Source organism: Marmota marmota, unplaced genomic scaffold, assembly GCF_001458135.2.
Source record: "Marmota marmota marmota unplaced genomic scaffold, marMar, whole genome shotgun sequence".
NCBI classification, from domain to species: Eukaryota; Metazoa; Chordata; class Mammalia; order Rodentia; family Sciuridae; genus Marmota; species Marmota marmota.
This window is the reverse complement of record NW_026000005.1, coordinates 32,320,723-32,342,245: the sequence shown is the minus strand read 5'-3', so window position 1 is coordinate 32,342,245 and position 21,523 is coordinate 32,320,723. Positions and strand designations below refer to the sequence as shown.

Below are 21,523 nucleotides of genomic sequence, written 5' to 3'. Positions count from 1 at the left end.
CCACTGTCAGCCAATATACTATACTAGCAAAAATGTCTTTAAATCTGAAGGCAATTTTCTTTAGATATGAAAAAGCTTAAATAATTTACCACTACATTATCACTGCAAGAGATAATAAAGGAAGTAATTCAGACTGAAGAACTATACAGGATGGAAACACTGATCCACAGAAAGGAAATGGAAAACACTGGAAATTTATCGATGGATAAATTTTTGAGATTTTTCTTATTATTTAAATCTTCTTAGATAAGTAATCACTTACTCTTGAAACAAAAATAAGATGAAGTATTAAAAAAATGTATAAAAACAAAATATATGACAATTGTAAAAAGTCAGAAGCATTGAAATTTGAGTGAACTATTATAAGATTCTGAAACTGTACATGAAGTGGTATAATTTTTCTATCAAAGGCTAAGTATAATAAGTAGTATACTATCATCCCCAAAGTAACCAATAAAAATAAATCATAAAAATTAAAGAATTATCACTTAAGTAGCCAAAATAATAAAAAAACAGAATTATAAATTTATCCAATTTTTTCAAATAAGGAATTAAAAAAGAGAAAAGAATAAAGAGATGGGAGTAAGGGGAAAAATGATAGATTTAAACAGAACTACAATTCAATAATTCAAATTAAATATAAATGGGTGAAATATCTCATTTAGAAGGTAGAGATTTTCAGACTGGATTAAAAGGCAAGATCCAGATACATGTTATCTACAGGAAAAGGGCTTTAAATATACACACATGTAGATAAAACTATAATACAGGAACAAGATAAATATACTAACATTAATCAAAAGGAATCTGGAATGATTTTATAAATTTCAGACCAAAGTAAATTTCTGAGCAAAGAATGTAAAGGCATGAAGAATGTCACTTTATAATTACAAAGCAATAAATTTATGAAAAAGTCCTAACAATTCCTAAATATTTATTCACCTAAAAAAGTTCAAAGCACATAGTGCAAAAGCTGAGAGAATTACTAGAATAGACAAATACAAATATATTTGGAATTTTCAGACCCATTCTCAATACTTAATAAAACAAAGCAGATGGAATATAAATAAGCACATAAAAACTTGACCAATGCTATTCATCAACTTGAACTAATTGACATTTTATGGAGTATCACACCAAAGGACTGCAGAATACATGTGTTTTTCAGGTGTATATGGAACATGTACCAAGATAGAATATATTCTAGTTATAAAGCAAGTCTCATTAAATCTAAGAGGATTTGAATAATAAGAGGACATTATTTTATCTATGTGAAATTAAATATAAAGTCCATAACAAATAGATACCATGAAAATACCCACTATTTGGAAACTAATTAATATGCTCTATTTAATCCATGTTTTAAAGAAGAAATCAAAAGAGAAATTAGAGTGTTTTAAATTTAATGAATATGTAAGACTCAACATACCAAAATTGGCAGGATGATGTCAAGCAGAACTTTGAGGAAAGTTGTAGATGAACCTAAATGAGATTCTAAGTGTGGTTAAGCATGCCTATTATCTTAGCTACCCAGGAGGCTGAGACAGGAGGACTGCAACTTAATGAGTCCACCTGGCAACTCAATGAGACCCTTTTTCAAAATAAAAAAATGAAAAACAAGGCTAGGAACTAGAATCTAAATTAGAAATGGAAAAGGGAATCAAATTGATGACTCTATAGCCTACCTTAGGAAATTAAAAAGGGAAAAATGAATTAGACACAAAGTAGAAGAAGAGAAATAGGGACCATAGCAGATATCATATCTATAAAATACAAAAAAATGAGAGAAAATTAATATATTCAAAAGTTGGTTCTTTGAGGAAAAAAATCAGTAAATTTATAATTAGACTAATGAGGAAAAAAACATGCAAAAGAGAAATTATCAATATCAAGAATGAGAAAGATGAAATGACTCTATAATATTAAGATATTAAAAATATACTAAGGGTATATTATTAATAATTCAATAATCTGAAATTCAGCAAGTTAGATGAAAATATATACTTCCTTGATGATGCAAACTTCCAAAGCTAAGCCAAGAAGAAATAAGTCATAAATAGCCCTATATAAATAAATAAGATGAATTTGTTTTAATAACCTTTTCACAGAGGAAACTGAAGTTCAAAGAACATTATAACTCATTGCTGGACCCTACCAAACATTTAAGGAGGGATTGATGCCAGTTCTGCACAAACTCTTCCAGAAAATTAAAAAAGAGGGAATACTTTTCTAACGCACTCTATGTGGCCAGCAGTACCTTGATACCAAAACCTGATTAAAAAAAAACAAAAACAAAAAAAAACATTAACAACAACAACAAAAACTGGAGCATTAAAATTAGATGATAATGGTTTAGACATAATTTTAGCAAATCAACTCTACCTACATGTTAAAAGGATAGTACCTTATGACTAAGTAAAATTTATTTTTGAATTTGTAAAATTTGACTTCAAACTTTAAAAATCAACCAATTTAATTCACTATAGTAATGAACTAAGAAAAGTAAAATAAAAAAGATCCTCTCAACAGACTTTGATAAAAACCTTCACAAAAGTCACCATCAATCCCCAAATATGAACAAAACAAAACAAGAATTCTTAGCATGAGTGGAATAGAAGGGCATTTTTCCAATTGGTAACATGCATCTATGAAAATTCTATGGGCAAAAATCACATTTAATTGTGAAATACTGAATGATTTTCTGCTCAGATCAGAGCAACAGAAGGCTATGCTGTTTTACTACTCTATTCAGCATTGTATGGAATATCCTAGAAAGTGCAGTATCATAAAAAGTAGAACTAAAAGCCATGCAAATTTATGAGAAAGCAATGGAACTGTCTTTACTCATGGATAACATGTAGAAAGTCCAATAGAATCTACAAAAATAAAACAACAACAAAAAATCTACCAGATCCAATAATTGAGTTTAGCAGTGTTTTAGGACCTAAGAACAATATGAAAATATAAATTCTATATCTATATACTAGCAGAAAATGATAAAAAGTAAATATGCATACTAATTACAATAGCATTAAAAATTAAATACTTTGTGATAAAACAGACTAAAGATGAAAATGACTTGTTTTCTGAAAACTACAAAATGGTGATAAGACAAATAACTAAATGAATGGAGAGGCATACCATGTTCATGAGTTGAAAAACTTATTATTAAGATGTCAGTTTCCCCCAAATGGCTATATAGGATTCAATACAATGCCTACTAAAATACAAACAGTGTTTTTTAGGAAGGAGGGTAGAAAGTGATAAAGTGATTCTAAAAATGCAGATATAAATGCAAAGTACCGAAAATAGCTAAAACAACTTTCAATGGAACAGAATAGAGTTTGGAAACAGTTGCAAATTTATAATGAAACATACATGAATATACATGTATATTGAATATATGTGAATAATGTACATTTCAATATATATATATATATATATATATATATATATATATATATATATATATATATAAACAAAATAACGGTATACACAAACTTATTTTAAATAAAGATACAAATTCAATTGAGTAGAGAAAGGAAAGTCCTCTCAGTAAATGGTCCTAAAACTGAATATCCATACTTTAGTAAAAGAAAAACTTCAATCGATTCCTTGTGTCACATACACAAACTGAAAACAGAACATGGAAATAAGTGTAAAACATGAAACTGAAACAATTCCAGGAGAAGACAAGAAAAATACTTTGTAACCTAGGGGTAGGATCAAGATTTCTTTGTTATAACCAAAAGCACAATTCACAAAATAAAACATTCATAAATTCAGCTTCATTATAATCAAAAACTTTTGTTTTTCAGAAGACACTTAATGAATAGGACAAAAAGATACCATGAACAGTTGGGAAATAGTTTCAAAGCATATATCTAATATGTCTCCAAAATATATAAAGAACTCTCCAAATACAATAATAAAACAACAAATAATTAAAAAATTGATCAAATGATTTGAACCGACATTTCACCAAACATATATAGATGGAAAAATTGCATTGAAAAGTTACTTTTCATCAAAAGGAACTTGGAAAAATGTATTTTAACATCACAATTAAATAAAAATATATTTTAACTAGAACATCTAAAATTAAACAGAACTGCTGATCCCAAGCATTGGTGAGGATGTGGAGGAAATGGCAGTCTCGTACATTTTTATGGAAATTTGAAATGGTACAGCCACCCTGAATCAGTTTGGCATTAAAAAAAAGTTAAATATACACAAACATATGATCTAGCATTTGATTCCTAGGTAGTTTCAATAGAAAAGAAAGTCTACATCTATGCCAAGACTTGTGTGGGAATGTTTGTGGTAACATAATCAAAAACTAGAAACATCTCAAATGTCCACCAATGAGGGAACTAATAAATCATACTGTGTTATAGTGATTCAATGTACTACTCAGCAATCAGAAGGGCAGACTATTGATATGTGTCACAACACAGATGAATTTTAAAATAATTATATTGAGTGAGAGAAGTCAGATAGAAGACAGGATATAATAAATAATTCTCCTTATGCAAAATCCTATTAGTTGCAAAATGATGTATGAGGACAGAGTGCTGAACAAAGGTTGACTGGTATGGGATGGAGCAGAGAAGAACGGAAGAGAAGGAGAGTTTTGGGAGGGTGGGTATGTGCCCTACCTTCATTATGATAATGGTTTCATAGGCACACATACATCAAAACAGCAAATTCCATGCTTTAAAATTGTATTTATTCTATGTCATTTATACCTCAGTAAAACTGTTCAAAGGATTGGAATGTTCTTAGATAAATTATGACTTGAAAATATTATGGTTACCATGACTTAATCTAGAAACAATTCACTTGAAACAATCTCTACTTTAAACCAGGGAAAAAGGACCAAAAATGAATGATGAATGAATCAGCAACCATTATGCTCATCTCACACAACCTTTCCTTTTATTATTCTGCTTTCTTTCATATTTTTTTTTTTTTGCTGTTTTTAGAAGTATCTATTGGCTTTCCCTTTCATTGATTATGGCTTTGTCTTCAGAATGTCATGACTGTTCAGAATGACTGACTGACAGTCTTGAATGCACCTTCCTGGCATCTCCCACTCTTTCCACTTGCAGACCCTGGGGAATCTGCCTTTGTCCCTGTTGGTGTTTACCACCCTTCTTCATCAACACAGTGGCCTTGCTTTGACTCCAGGGCATTTTGTGTCTTTTCTCTCCTTCCTCATTTTGCTTTTTGTCCTGGTATAACTTCTTCTCAGGTAGTTACTGGGTGATAACAATTTCAGCTTCTGCTTTCCCCCTCCACACCAAATTCTTCATTTGAAAGAACAGACTCCTTAACGAGCACCTGAAAGGAACCATATGGTCTCAACTCCTAGCTTCTGACTCACCTGGAGAGCTTGTTAAGACACAGACTGGCGGGTCCCACCCCAGAATGTATTGTTCCATGCATCTGGGATGTGCTCAAAAGTTTGCATTCTGACTAGTTCTTGGATAATTCTGGAACTCCTCTTTGAGAACTGCTAGTTAAGAACATAAGTTTTGAAGTATGAAAGAGTAAGGTTTAAATCTCAGAGGTATATGCTAGGGCTATTTTCTTCCTTTAGCTGAACTTCAGTTTCATCCCCCACCAATTGATAAATATAACTGTTTCCCCTTATAAGATTGTTGTGCGATTAAATATGTTAATGCCTGCAAAGCACCTAGAACACATAGGGCTTAATAGATGAGGGCTAGTGTTACTCTTAACTAGTAGTGAGATCAATGATCATCATTAGACCAGGCATTGAGAAACACGTCTGGAAAGGACAACTGTTTCCTTCAGCATAGGCCACCTGTATGCATCTCTCTGTTCCCTTCTCCCAGCATTCCCTGCTCCATGACTCACCCTTGAGGTACCTAGCACAGGTATCCCTTCTTCTCTGTGACAGTCCTTCCTGCTGTCTCTTTACCATGCAGGCTGTGTTCTTTCCCATGTTGAAACTAACTGGGCCTGTATTTTGTGACTTAGTCACCTGATAAGCTCAAAAACGCTCATCACTGGTATACAATATATAACACGCGTCCTTAATGCCTGATGTCCCAGCTATTTCCCTCCAATTTTTAGTTATATTTATTATGAAACTTTTAGAAAATAAAAAGCTTATGAGTGCTAGAGTATTTATAAATGTCTGGATGTATATGGACATGCCCTGTGGTACAGTAGAGGGGGCACCATTCTGATGGGTTCAGCAGCTTTTCAGATGTTATCAGATGGCTTTGCAGAGGGGGCTAGTTTCGATGCTCAGCTCAGAAACCTGACAATTGCATCTACTGGGAGGTGAAACAGAATCCAATTAAGTTTTTCCCATCAACCTGCAGGAATTCTGGCTTGGAGGACTCTTGTGCCCTCCTTTTCACAGCAGTATTCTAACTGTGTTGTTTTCCATGTCATCCTTCTCTGTGCTCAAAGAAATCATGACATCAAATCCAAGAAAGCCAGACAAAGCAAAAGCAGACGCAAAGAATCCCTCAATTTAAACTGGTGACATCAGTCCCTGTGCCCTGTGTCTTGCCCCTAATTTAAATCCTGACATAGAAATTTGAAGCAAGGAGGCTTTCAAGTTCTGGATGTTCAAACACTGCTGACTATTTTGTCACTTAATGGTGATGGAAACTAACTGAGCTTAGCATTCCAGAAGGCAGGTGAGTTGCTTTATGGACCTTTCTGCAAGACCCATAAAAGTGAGGGGTTAAAGGGAGGGAGGATCTGGGTTGGCCGGTTATGTACCCTGGCAAGCTGCAACATTTATGGCCGCTCTGTGCCATCGCCTTGTAGAAATGAAGCACATGTAAGCAAAAATAAGTATGCATGCAACAGCTTCCTAGTTCCCTTTTCTCAACTGAGGGGCATCCAGCCATAAACATGATTTCAAAAGAGATTTACTGTTTCTGATAGATTGATTTGAAGCAGCTCAGAGCAACATTTAAATATCAGAGGTCTTACTGCAAGGGCTTACTGCCTCAGCCACGTCCATTCCTGGAGGATTCCAATCATTGTATGCCAGAAGGGGTATTGGTTAATGAGTTTCCTTTGTCCTGGTTGTATGCTATATTCCCCATTTACTTTTCAGTTGCATAATTTGATTTCTACAGTTAAATGTTATCTCCTACAATTGCTTTTATCCCTCCAACCAGATATTCAGGCACATTTTCTGAATTTTGTTTCTTATCTTCACATTAAGTTCAGATGATTTTACCAAATATTTTCAAATCATGTTTTATCAAAGCTCATCACTTTTCTAAAGAAATCCAATGAGTGCCCTTTGCAAAACCATCTAATACCATGTGAAAAGCTGCTGAACCCATCAGAATGGTGCCCCTTTATTGTACTGCAGGTCATGTCCACATATGGCCACACATTCATAAATACTCAAGCACTCATAAACTCTTTCTTTTCTAAAATTTTCATAATTAACATAACTAAAAGCTGGGACATCAGGCATTAAAGACACCTGTTATGTATTGTATACCAGTGTTGAGTGTTCTGGAGCTTATCAGGTGACAAGTCACAAAATACAGGCCGAGTTAGTTTCAACATGGGGAAGAACACCGCCTGCATGGCAAAGAGACAGCAGGAAGGACGGTCCCTGAGAAGAGAGGATACCTGTGCTATGTACCTGAAGGGTGAGTTATAGAGTAAGGAATGCTGGGAGTTATAGAGTAGGGAATGCTGGGAGATGCATACTGGTAGTCCATGCTGTTGCCCTTTCCAGATATGTTTCTTTACATCTGGTTTAATGACTACAATTGATCTCACTGCTAGTTAAAAGTAACACTAGGTCTCATTTATTAATCCTTATGTGTTCTGGGTGCTTTTTAAGCATTAAACTACTTAATCTTTACAATTAGATAATATACATCATTAAGAATAATACTGGCTAAAGTGGAATATTGATTTTACACTAAAGTGACCCACACAGTACATGAAGTCTGTTCTTAACCATCAGAAGTTTTAGGTGTCCACAGTGAGATTGTGTAGCAGTACAATTTGAAGCTGGACTTGGTTTTCCCTGACAGTCACCCTGTTTGTCCTCGATCACCTTGCCATGCCTCTCATCAGATAATGCAGGTAGGCAGGCTAATGTTAGAGGTAAACCAAACCAAGCTTAATTAGGAAAAATCTGAGAAGCATCTTTCTTCTGACTTCTTAATGCATGCCAGATTTTCCATATGGAAACTCTTCTGTGTGAAGTTGAATATATTTAAAGATAATTTAAAATAAAAATCAAATTTATTTTTTAACTACAGCTCTGATGAAGTCACAATATAGGTGTTTGTTTATTCATTCATTTATTAAAAAGCATATATCTGAATATAACATGCTGTCATAGAATACACCAGGGGATTAAACAGGAAACTTCACCCTCATGTTGATGGCAACCATGTGAGAAGGTGAGACAGCACCTGAATGAGTGGCATACATACTTGTTTATATGAGAGTAGGTGGGATGGAGGATAATGAGACAGGGAAAGGGAATAGAAAGTGATGACTTGGGATGTCAGCTCATAACTCCTTGGTGGTTGAGTGGTGACCCCTTGGTCCTGGACTTCTGGAGGTATCTGAGAAAAGCAGGAAAACAGGACACCTTGAGGTGAGTGCTAAGAGTCTCAAGCCAGATGCTGAGGTTAGGCTGTGACAATTGGGGAAGGATGGGTTGGATCTTTGCAGGAGTGCCCAGAGTTCTGTGGCCCACTCTTTAGCAGGGAGTCAGAAGGCCTAAGAAGTCTTGGTCTTATCTGTGAGAATAGTAAACTGTGCTTGAGGGAGTATCCATCAGACTCTTGCTTCTGTGAGTTTTGTAACTCTTGAGGAGGAGATCCTAAGAGGAAGTGAGGCTTTCTAGGCTTCTCAGGCCCCAGTGCTCTTGACGACAATCGCATTCAAACAAGGCCAAGAACACATTACTGCACACACACATGTGTGTTCGTGTGAATTTGATATGACTGTCCAAAGTGTTAACACTGAATATTAAAGAGGAATGTGTTATGATGGGGCATACCTCAGTCTGAACTCCAGCTCCCTGCAAAGTCTGGGCCCCTATGTAGCAATTCTGATATGAAATGAAGAAGGTCCTCTTAGTGTGTCTATATCAGGCAGGTGCCCTGGATGAAAGGAGGCTATGTGCCCTAACCTGTGTGTTTGGCAGGAACAGTGACCACTTGGTCTTGGGTGCTTATTAGAGTTAAATGGGTGTCTAGGCTGCATGAGCAGGGAGATTGGGGAATGTTACTGACTGGTGGTCCACCATTCCTGAGAAAGAGCAATGGTGTTGCCCCTTAGTTAGACTCTCCCAGAGCCAATGGTTTGAGCCCCCAAGAGAGATGAAATTATTTCTAGATGTACATGACTCTTGACAAGACCCAAAACCTTGGCTTCTTGGTCACATACCATCCCATCTAATGACTTCTGAAACTATAACATCAACTCCTAAGGAAACTGGTGGATGATTCCAGTTGCCTATTTTCTACTATCCACCATTCACAAGGGTGGTTTATTAGAGTTTACAGGCTACAATCCTAGAAAATGTAATATTCTATTTTTTAAGTGATAATTGAAAAGAGTTGCTATAATAAGACACAAGGTGGTTTTAAGAATAGGCTCTGGGGGATACACTAAACAGTAGCCCTGGATACTGTTAGAGCCAGATTCTCTTCAAGATTTTATGAATGTTCAGAAGCAAGACATTATCTATGTTCAGCCCATTTCTTCGGATACCTCAAGTGCCCTGTGGAGTGGAGCACTGAGGAGTAAGGCCCTATGTGGCATGTGAAGGAGACAGTGTAGCTTCCTCATTTGTCTGTTCTCAGGGAAGAAGGTGTATGCCTCAAAGCCCCAAACATTTATGTAGGGAAAATACAATCTGTAAGCATTTCCCATGTGCTAAGGAGAAACACAGAGAAAAATAAATAATTTTTTTTTATCATGTGTGGGCCTTCCTTTCTACATTTTCTTAAAGACCATGTAGTTTGGGTAATTATAGAGGAGACGTGATTATCAGGAAATGAATGTGGCATTAATTTTCATTGTGTCAATATTGTGAAATAATGCTTCTGAAAGCTAGTTTGCTGATGAATTAAAAGGGAATCCCTTTGGTCTAAGAGAATATAAATATAAATATTTCCTTTCATATTTTGAAGGAAGCTTTATGAAAGAAATAGGAAATTGTTGTTGTGGCTCATTAAAAGAGCTATTTATAATTACTCTGTTTTGACATCTACTCTACAAGAATATGATAATTCTGACCTTCAGTGGAGGAGTCAATGAAATGCAGACTTTGAAACTGCCTTTCGTAGACCTGCTTTCATCATGAACTGTTTCAGGGTCTCTACAGCCAATGGATATGTGCTGTGCAGTTCCCAGCACATTTTTCATCTTCAGAGTGTTTGTTTTATGGCATGTTTCGCTAGTTACTAATTGTCTACACAAGACAATTAGAGGAAGTGAGAAAATATTAAATAAATGTGAAAGAGTTGCATGCAATTGAGGCTGATATATCAAAATAGTTTCACAGAAGTGTAAATGGATATGCTTAAGTGAATATTTTAACGATTTCCCTAATAGGTGCATAAAACGGGCAATGAAGCTTTCCAAACACTTTTAAAAGAATCTCAATGTTAAAGGAGTTGAAAAGTCAAGTGGTAGAAATTATTAGTTAGTTAATTAATTTACCGAGTACAAATTATTATAAGGAATCATAGTGTCATTTTTAGTAAGTGACATGTCCTTAATAATTTAATTATAAAAATAGGAAAATGTTTGTATCAACTGGATTATAAATTTTTCCATTTTCTATTTTAAATAGTAATTTTAAGTCACAAGAATAATATATTTACTGTAAGAGATTTAGAAAATATAGGCTAGCAAAAAGAGAAAGTAAAATCATCTATTAGCTTACTGTCTAGAATTAAGCACTTTTAACATTTTAGCATGTTTTCTTCTAGTTTTTTTTTTCTACAGATATATTTTCCTTTTAACAAAAACAGTGACAAAATATATGTGTATGTGAGACTATCATCTCCTAGTAGTTAAATTTAGTAATATATTCTGATCATCTATTTTTTGGGGGGAGAGATGTGCACAATTTTTTCCTAAAATATTATTCGTAATAATTTTTTTAGTTGTTCATGTAGATATAATGGATTTTAAAAGTCACTTTATTCTTCAATATTTAGCATTTAGGTTTTATATGTATTATTATAAAACAACTTTGTACTAAATATCTTTATATGTACATTTTTATATTCTTATCTAAATATATCTTTTTGATCTCTTTCTAAAAGTGTTATTGCTGGCTCATGGGTATACATATTTTTATTGCCCTTCAGAAGGGGTATTTCATTTATTTTCACCAGAAATGTATGAGAATGTCTGCTGCATTTCACCCTTTCCTAGAGACTATCTTTTTTTTAACTTACAAATGAAACTATGTATTACTTAATATACATTTGCACTTTTTCCTTTGAGAAATCCTTTATTTGCTTATATGTTTAGGAGGAATTTTCATATCCTAAGGAAAAGTTAATGTTTATATCATTTAAAAATTCCTTTAAGATTTAATTTTTGAAATTTAATTTTTAATTCAAATGAAATTTGTTTTTATATAATAAATCAGTTAGGTATGTAATTTCATTTTTTAAAAACATGATGAAATTTCTGAATGTGTTTCTAGGATGCATTTTTTTCATCAGATACTCAGTGTCATTTTAATTATGTACTAATTTTTTTAAATTGTGATATACATCTGACTTGCATTTTTACTTTCTATTACTTCTGTTTATTTCAGATTCAGTATCCCACTGTTTAAAATTATAACTTTATACACTATTTTAATGTAGCTAGTAGATTAATACCCACATTCCATCAAATGCATCCTTTTTTCAACTATTATCCTTATTCATGTATTTTCCACAGGAAATAATTATTTTGTTGCATTATTTTAAAAATGACACCACATAGAAAATTTGATAATTCTATTTAAATTTATCATTAGAAAATAGCAACTTAATTTGAGTTTGCAGCTTTAGAAACCTGATATACTTTATTTTTTATAGTTCTTAGTAAACTTTTGTGATTTTTATAAAATATACATATTTCTCCCAAATGTTATTTATTTAATGTTCTTCCTTTTATTTGAAAAGTAGTCAGTTATCTACTGTTGATAGATTTCTATTGCTTTCATAATTTTGAACTAGGTGATATTAAAATTTAAATTTCATTATAGGAGATGAAGACCTAAAAGTAAGTGGAAGTTAGTTAAATTATAATCCAAGAAAATGTTTCACTGAGTAGTTCCAGGAGAATAAACTCTTTTTTTAATTATCAACTGATAATATATTAAAAGAAAATTTAGATCTATAGTGGTTTCTAGAACTTTTCTAATTGTGTCTCATTAATCAGAAAACCCTAAAAGCACAAGAAAGAAAATGAACAACATTGTTCATTTGTCATTCCGCAAGTTTTTAAATATATGGGGAATTTTTAAGGCAAAAGGTATATCCACTTATATATCTGATATATTTATGTATTACATATGGTATTTATACACACTGTCAAATTTTCTTCCCTGATGGCTGTACCAATTTATGTAATCCACCAGCAGTATGAAAGAATGCCTGATTTACCCAACCAAGTGAATTTTTAACCTAGTTTTTCTCCAATCTGCTGGGTGAAAGGAAAAAAAAAAACTGGTATCAATTTTTCATTTGCGGTTTCCTTCTTGTAAATGGATTTGAGCCATTTTACATGTTGAAGGGCCATTTTTGTTTCTTTATCGTTGGAATTCCTTTTGAAGTACTTTGCCCATTTTAAAAATAGTCATTAGACTCTCCCTTTATTAATTTTAAGAGTTCTTTATATATGTTGGAGAATCAGTTGCTTACATATAAAGTTAATATTCCCTTCCTCTAGATTCGATTTGTGATTTTTTAAATCTTGTTTTGTTTTAGAATATAGAAGGTTTTGTCTATCCATTCAAGATTATAAATCAAATCACCTAGACTTTTTGTAATTTTTCAGAAAATTATTTGTATTTAATCTTTGTTCAATTGAAATTTTCCCTGAATTATGGGAGAAGAATTTAAAATATTTTTTCAGATAGCTATATAGTTGTCCCAACACCATTTCTTCTACAAGTCATCTCTCCTCCAATGATTTCAAATATGATTTCATCATATACTAAATTTTCTCATGTTGGTAGTTCTACTTATGAACTTTCTATTTTACGTCATTGGTATTTTTGCATCATGCACCAATACCACAATTTTATTTTAATATCATAAGTTATCATACATGTACAAAAATATGTATATATTGTAGATATTTTACATTTATAATGTACCCTATTATCTTACTAAGTTCTCATTTTTATTGATTCTTCATAGTTGTACATGACAGTGGATTAAATTGTCATTTATAATAGTCTATTTTCATGAATTTTCTAAGTGTACAAATCATATCATGTGTAAATGGTAACAGTTTCATCTCCTTATTTCCAATTTTTCTTCTGAGCCTTCTCTTTTCTTATTTTTTAACTAGTATCTATCTATCTAGGTACCCTTATCTTATACTTAATTTTGTAAGGAATATCTTTAGAATTTACCTATTAAACATGATTCTGACCTTCAGGAATGAGATAGATATATTTTATCATGTAAAAAATTATCTATATATTTTATCAAGAGTTTTTGTCACTAGCATTTGCTGATATAGGTAATATCTTTTAATTGCAGATAGAAATAATAATGGGACTTTTCTTCACAATTTAGTTTTAGGACAAATTATAGTAGCAGAGCTCCTCATATTAAATTCTCTTTGCCAACCTATGACAAATCCCACTTGGTCAGGATGTGTAATAATTAACAAGCTGCTAGTTTCTGTTTGATAACAAAATGTATAATCCCTTTCCCACAGTCTCTCATAACCCAATTTCTCTATGATACCAAAATTTATTTGGAATTAAAACTTGGTGTGAGTGATGTGAGATTCCTCTTTATATTTTCTCATTGTTTTTAATATGACTATCACATACTTTGCTGCAGTAATGTTCATGTAATTCATTGAAGAATGCTGCCTTGACCATGAGTGATAAGAGTATACAATACATGAACTGTTTTCCCCTTGTAAAATCTACCAGCCACACATTTAAATCAGGGTTTTATAATTGTATTTTTATTTTAGATTTTCTCATTAATAATCACAAAGAGTGGCGCTTTAGCTTCAATTTTAGTTTGTAATCTTTGGTTTGTATCAACATCGTACTTTTCATACATGAAATTAAATATATAATGGAGTATAATGGATTTATTATATTACATTAATACATATATTAAAGATTTCAGTTCTTTTCTCTACCCCTTCACCTTCTCACTTGTACTCCCCATAGGTAACCATTGAATCATTGCTATCATTCAACTGAGTATTTAGTTAGCTCTTTTCCTATGGACATACAACTTATTATCTATTTAAAGTTGTACCTTATTTAAAAATGTTTTAAATATATATCATTTAAGATGTATAATTTATATAGTATATTTAACATGGCAGGAAACATATCAGTAATGTCTTTTTAAAGGGTGCAATATATTTCATTATCTCATTGAAGGACTGTTGTTAGGTTTTCTCCCAAACTTTCACTCTTAAAATGCAGAGAAAATTGTATAGCTGAATGTGGGACAAACTACAAGAGGTAAAATTGCTGAGTTTAAGTGAAATGAAAATTCTGATACGTGTCTGTATAACCAAGGTGATTCTGCAACCTTCATATTTGGAAAAATGAGAAATTATACCCCATTTGATTCAAATGTATGATATGTCAAGATCATTGTATTGTGATGCGCACCTAACAAAAAAAGAAAGTGCCTTATTAAAAGTTGTCTCAACTTCATAATATCAATATAAAATTGGTATTTCATTGTTCTAATTTCTATCCCTTTTTGTTAAGCATATTTTCCCTAATTTATTAGACATTTTAGTTTTCTTCAGTGAATTTCCTTTATGTATTCTTTGCTCATTTCCTACCATATGGAATTGTTTTTCTTTTTTCTTTTGAGGAGCTCATTAAATTTTAGAGATATTAACAATTGTATACAGCAAACATGTCTTCCCAGTACCTTGAGAAAGAATTGGATATCTATAAAGTCCTTTTCGTTTTGTGCGTGGTCTGTACCCTTTATTGACCTCTTCCTTTGTATTTACCTTCTTAGCTAGTATACTTGCTGCCTTATTTGTATCACCACTAAACTAGAAGAGAGTAAGGGACATGAAATTAAATATTTGGACAGAGCTCATGTCATGTTGAGCTTAGTTAGAAGGGAGATGGATACGCTTCACTTAATGTGTATAGAGGATTATGGCAGAACATCCTGTCTCTTCCATTTTTTCATGAAGTAACTTTTCCTTCAGAACGCTGAATAATGACTGACTATATACCAAAATATAGTCACTGAAAATATAAAACTCACTGACATACAAACTGATGTGATATAAAAAAAACGCAGTTAGTTATTTGGATGGTCTAATGATCAATTATTTCAATAACTGGCCATGTACTTTATTTTTTTAATTCAGATATTTGGCAGTCTATGACCATGAATTTTTAATGACTAGGAACAAAAATATTAGCATATGTAGACAATTAAAAATGAAATGAATGGCTACAGAGCTAGAAGTTGAATTAATATCAGTTCACATTTAAAAATTAATATGCATTCTTGGCTAAATATGTATGTATAAATACATATGTACATACACACATATATTACTATTCAAATGTATGATCAATTTTCAAATGCTTAAGTACTTATATGACATTGTGAACTAGAATACTTTCTTTAAGCAGATACTGTGCTGATTTTTTTTTTTTTTCGTATTATGAAGACAAAAGCTGTAAAGAGTTCTCGTTAATTCACATGAAAGGCCTGAGGCTGAAACTTAGGTCAAAATAATACAATCTTAGGGAAAGAAAAACAATCTGGAAATGTCAGATTTTTTCAGGAAGGCATTTGGATTGCCAGCTCTTGCAGACGTGTAGAGGAACGAGAAGTAAAAGTTTAATAATATTGTAGAAAATGATCAATTTCTATGCTAATTCCCCCCATCTTTCCCAAATGAAAGATTACCCCTGTTTTTCTCACATCTTTTCTTAATATTTTAATTTATTTTATTCAAATTAAATTGATAGTCTTTCTTCTTGTTGAACTAACTTCAATAAGAATGGCATATATTTTATAGTTTGACTATATTCATAAATAACCTTTGGAAATCCTGTTTGAGGTAATCATTGAGACTGGGAAATTTAACATTTTCTTTTTTTTAATCTTCAAATAGTTAGAGAAAATTTCTATAAGCCTATTCCTTTAATTTTTTTTGGTAATCCTAAAAATAAAGTAAGTTTACCATTGTTAATCTAGAGAGTACATCACCTTATAGGTTCTATATTTTTTGGTGGGGGGTACTGCAGATCAAACTCAGGGCTTCTTGCATGCCAGGTAAGCACTCTACTACTAAGCCACACCCATGGGCCCAGTTCAGATATTAAAAATACCTATTTCTGGAGATAATTGCTATATTTTAATGGGTGACTCCTATTTTCTGAGAAAATGATGTACATATTATTAGGCTTCCTTGTTGTGTTTGCTCTTACATAATCTTAAAGAAAGCATTTTTGTATTAGTTAACTATTGAGTTTAAGTTTAGGTGAGATAGATTCTATTACTTTAAACTTATAGTTTATATCTTTAATGTCTTGCTCTTGGCAAGTTCTAATTTAGAAAGGCAGGAAATACTATCTTGATATGCAAAAAATAAAAAATAAAAAGAATATGACAGCCAAGACAATCGGTATTTATGCAAATGGAAAATATTTGCCATCCAAAACCATCAATATTTATGAAGTTTTAAGAAAATGTAATAAGACTACATACAAATTAAAATCCATTGCATCTACTTGAATTCATAGGGTACATTTTTATCTTGTTGCTTTCCTTTTACTAAGAAAATACTTTTAAAATAATTTAAACTATCATGGTAAAATTTATCATCTTATATGTAGTAAGATAAACTTATAATGTATTGGAAATTTAAGAAATGATCCTGGTTATACTTCATCATGATAAACATTTATTATCCTTCTATCTCTTCTGTATATGGGACATCTGCTTTTGTTTTATTAGCTAGTCTTAGAAATAGAGCAAGTATTGAGACTTAGTCTGTTTCCTTAAGAAAAATCCTGGTCACAGGAGTTTTCAGTGGTCTTTGAAATGCTGTTCATTTATTTTGATTGTACTTCACGTTTGGGGCACAAGTGACTAATTAGTGGCATTTAATAGTAAAGCAAAAATAACATCTTTTAATGTTATTTAACAGAAAGAATTAGTCTTGCTTTAATTTTAATCCAGTTTCATTTCCCCTATAAAAAATAAGAGAAAGTTTGTTTAAAGTAGCAAGAGGAAGCAGGAGTAACCGTTTTATACTGCTTTATGGACCAAAAAAAAAAAAAAAAAAGGCAGAAAATTTAACTAATGTACCTTGTATATTCAACATCTGTTTATTAGGGACACCAAGATTACTACTTCGTTAACTAATTTATTGATTAGTTAAAGTTCGTTTGTTGTCCACTTTTGTACTAAAGTTTTCATCTGAAAACAAAACTCTATTCTGATGCGATAGGAACAGGTTAATCTTGCATGGCATCAAATTAAATGTGACTAGTTTTTAGTGTCTGATTTAGCAATTGACATAACTGTAGATATTTCAGGCTTTGGTACAGTGTAGCTAGGATGATGTACTAGAGGCATGTATAAAAATTGTATTATAAATACATGGTGAAGATGCTGTAATTCAATGAACATACTGGGTATTTTAGACAAGTTTTTAACTATAATTGTGTTTACCTTAAAAGTGAGACAAAGTTAACCAGAGCCACCTAGGGAAGAAAAGATCCTTAAGGATCTGTTTAGACAGTTGCTTCTAGAAAAAGTGAACAGTCTTCAGTCAAAGACTTGTCAATCCTATTTTTAAAGATTGATTAGGAAGCTGAGTTTTTCTTCTTTTTATCCTTGGAGAAAATGAAAAATAACAAGTCCTCTTCTACTTTAGACTAACCATTCATATACTTTATGACAGTTAGGTCTCCCCTGAGCTTTCCCTTCTCCAGGACAAATTATGCTAACTCCTTCAGCCAATCCTCATAGGTCCTATTTTTCAACCATTAAATCATCTTATTGTTCTTTCCTATGGCTTTTCCAGTTTCTTCAAAATCTTTTTAAAGATATAAGGTCTTAAATTTGATATTTTTGCATGTGTCAGATGGATTAGAACTACAGGAAGATATTTATTTCAATCCTCTAAATCAGAGAGATGGTCATCCTGACAAGTCAGTTGGATAAGAAGAAAGAGAAGTCAGGTGAGTACTTTAATATTTTAACATAATGGATGTATGCGATCAGAGACAGTCAAATTCATGTGTGTAAAAAATGTAAGAAGGGCTCATTGTAAGTCCTTTGAGAAGGTACCAAAACACAAAATATATTATAAAAACAACGAGAGCACTTTTGTTTTGTCTTTAAATAACCTGATGCTACTTTTCACTAATTATCCTTCCAAAAAGGGAAAGATTAGTAGATGAGTTTACAAAATTCCAAATTTAGAACAAAATAATGTATCATAGAGGAAGATGACCACTGTTACTTCAAGAAAGGGTATAGGGATTCAGCATTAGATTAAGTGACCTCAGCTTAATTAAGGGCTGGAGCCATTTTTTTTTTTTTTCCCAAGGAAAGCGGCATTTGTGGAATGTGGCTGAATGATGTATTATTCTTTTTTTTTTTTTTTGATAGAACATGGTCACTAGAAAGAGCTTGCTCTAGGCTTTGTTGATATGCCATCTTGCTGTCCCAGGTTTCTTGTACTGCACTGTCTCCTCTGCAGCAGCATGTGACTTGGGGTGAATAGGATATCAGAGCTGTTTCAACCTTTCCATCCCATGAGGTACATAAATGAATCCATAACCTTATCAATAAAGCAACTCCTCCTCCATGACAATTTTCATAGGAACCAGGCTCTACTCTAATCAAAACCTAGAAAAAATATCCCTAAACTATTGAGTCTTACTTAAATTTAAGTACATGGATAATTGACTTTGTATTTCTGTGATATTTTGAATTTAAACCTGATGTCTTAATTTATGCCCAAAGCAAAATACCTGACATTCACCCTGCTCTCTCTTCCGGGATGCACTGTGCACTATGATATTGGGGGAACTGCTCCATAAGCCCCACAAGAGAGAAAAATGCAATCACTATAAAAAGATGCTACTGTGTCCTTTCCAATAGCCTACTTAAAAATCAACAATAAGCAATAGGATCACAACCAAGCCAGCTTACAAGAGCTTTAATTCCCCAGATGAAAACCCATTGCTGGTTTATTTTCATTTCTAGGCTTTAGAAAAATATAAATTGGCTATGCCCATATTGAAAAGCCACAGGCAGATCTTAGAGGGCTCTTGCACTGAATGGTGTGCAGTAGTGAAATATTTTGCACTAACCCCTCTTTGAAAGCTAATGCAGTGCGGTCTTACCATTTTTGCAGACAGGACAACATTGTTCTGGTTCATAGACTGGGTTGACACACTCAGGAACTGCGCAGTCTGCTACAACACAGTGAACTTCATTGCTGGGCTCACAGCGACACCATTCACATGGAGAGGGCTAGGAACAAATCTAAAATTAGCCCCTTTTCTCCTATAACTTAATGCTTGCACATTCATATGCTGTCAGAAGACAAAAACATCAGTGTTTATATTGGCTTTACTGAATTAACTCCATTTACCATGTGTATGATCATTCTCCCCCAATGGAAGTTCATTTGAACATCCAAGCCAAGGTGGGCTGCCATGCACAGCTCAGATTGCCGTGAATAACTAGAGCACTCATGGATTGACTTTTCTTACATCTTTGTCCCTACGTTTCCAGAGAAATGTTTGGACATCTAATATGTCATCTTGTGGTCTGGTTTCCAGATGCACGGATTGCTTTGCCGTCCTCTGGCAAATAAGAATGATATTGGAACATATGTAATAGTTCTTGCCATTTGTAATTTTTTCCTTCCTGAGAAAGAGGAGAATTACTTGGAAACAAGAAAATGGTAAGCACACATCCTTATCCTTTGTAAAAACTCTTTTTCAAGCCAACCTAGTCTCTGAATGGCATTTTTTCAATGTGAATTTTAGAGGAGATTGCATTTGGGATCCAAACATACAGAATACAGACACTGACTTTTGAAAGATTTAGTGAGTGTCTTTCATCTTGCCTGCTTGCTTTTATGAATGAACTAAAATCGATTGACCCAAAAAGCCACTATCTAAGTCAAGATTCTGAGACCGGAATTGAAAAGTGATTAATTAAGAGAAAAAAAATATTAATGGGCTGAAAAGGAAATTTTTCTTTACTTACCAACCAAGAGTGAGTTGGAGATTTTTTTTTTGTTTCCTTTCTAGAAATTGCCTATATCACAAATAATAAAGCAGTGGAAAGCCTGTTAGTTTTACATACTGTACAAGTTCTAGCTCTATTTTCTCATGAAACTGAGGTTTAGATTTCTGGAATGAAAACTTGGAGGTCTCAGAAGTTATACATGCACATACTTCTCAATCAAGCTATTTGGTCTTAGAAAATTCTGCCCCCTACCCAATGCCACAGTTCTTCACCCATAAATGTGTTAATGAACCCCCTTTCTTTGTTTCTGTGGCTACTGCCCATGATCCCTGTCAGTTCTTATATTTTCCTGGACCTGAGAATTTGGGTCATATTGGTGCTCTCTGACCCAGACAGTCTGAGGGAGTGAAAACATTTCGATTAATTATTTAAAAATTCATTTCATCTTTGCTTTGTGCTTGAAGAATGAAAATCTAACTTTAATTATTTTGCTATCAAATTTATTCTGAACAAAATAATTAGCCATACAATCCATTATAAAGTAATGCTGTTTCTTAATCCAACAAGAAGTTTGTTGAAGGGCACAATTATGCTCTCCACTATGTGGTGAGTTGTATATAAGCATTTTCGGAGGAATCTATTATGGTATCCCAAGGGCTAGGGTTTTCTTGAAGCTCCACTTGATCCTACAGCATAGTAGTTAACAGAGATGGAGAGTGGGGCTCCTTTATTGCCCCATAGTTTGCAAGCTCCATTAAGATAACTAAGGTCCCCAAGGACACTGATCAGAAGGCGTCTCCCTCTCCTTGTCAATGCAAAGGAGTGCTTTCAGGAAGCACAGCAAAGACAGACTATATTTATTTTGAGAAATATGCTGAGGAAGGACTAAGGTCAAAAGGTGATTTTTAAAGGGGATTTTGAGTAATAAAAAACATTAAAAAATCCCTCTAATTATTGGTAGCTTCTAATCATGCCCTGAACTTGGTTTTATTTATATTTTGTGGTTTGTTTGTTTCTCCCCTAGAATCTCATGTTATTTCCTCTTTCCATTAATT

At 32.9% G+C, this 21,523-nt stretch overlaps 1 protein-coding gene across 2 annotated transcripts in view; it reads right to left on the bottom strand.

Moving 5' to 3' along the window:
- Vwc2l (von Willebrand factor C domain containing 2 like) overlaps window positions 1-21,523 on the bottom strand; it is a 149,972-nt gene that overhangs the window by 103,214 nt on the left and 25,235 nt on the right. The window contains exons 3-4 of one of the 2 annotated variants that reach the window (XM_048808507.1): window positions 19,613-19,742; window positions 8,327-8,597 (exon numbers count right to left, since the gene is read on the bottom strand). In XM_048808507.1, coding sequence (XP_048664464.1) covers window positions 8,542-8,597; window positions 19,613-19,742 — 186 coding nt within the window. In that variant the 3' untranslated portion in view covers window positions 8,327-8,541. Of the gene's footprint in view, window positions 1-8,326; window positions 8,598-19,612; window positions 19,743-21,523 lie in introns of those variants that run through there. The other variant, XM_015481332.2, reaches the window with a different exon arrangement.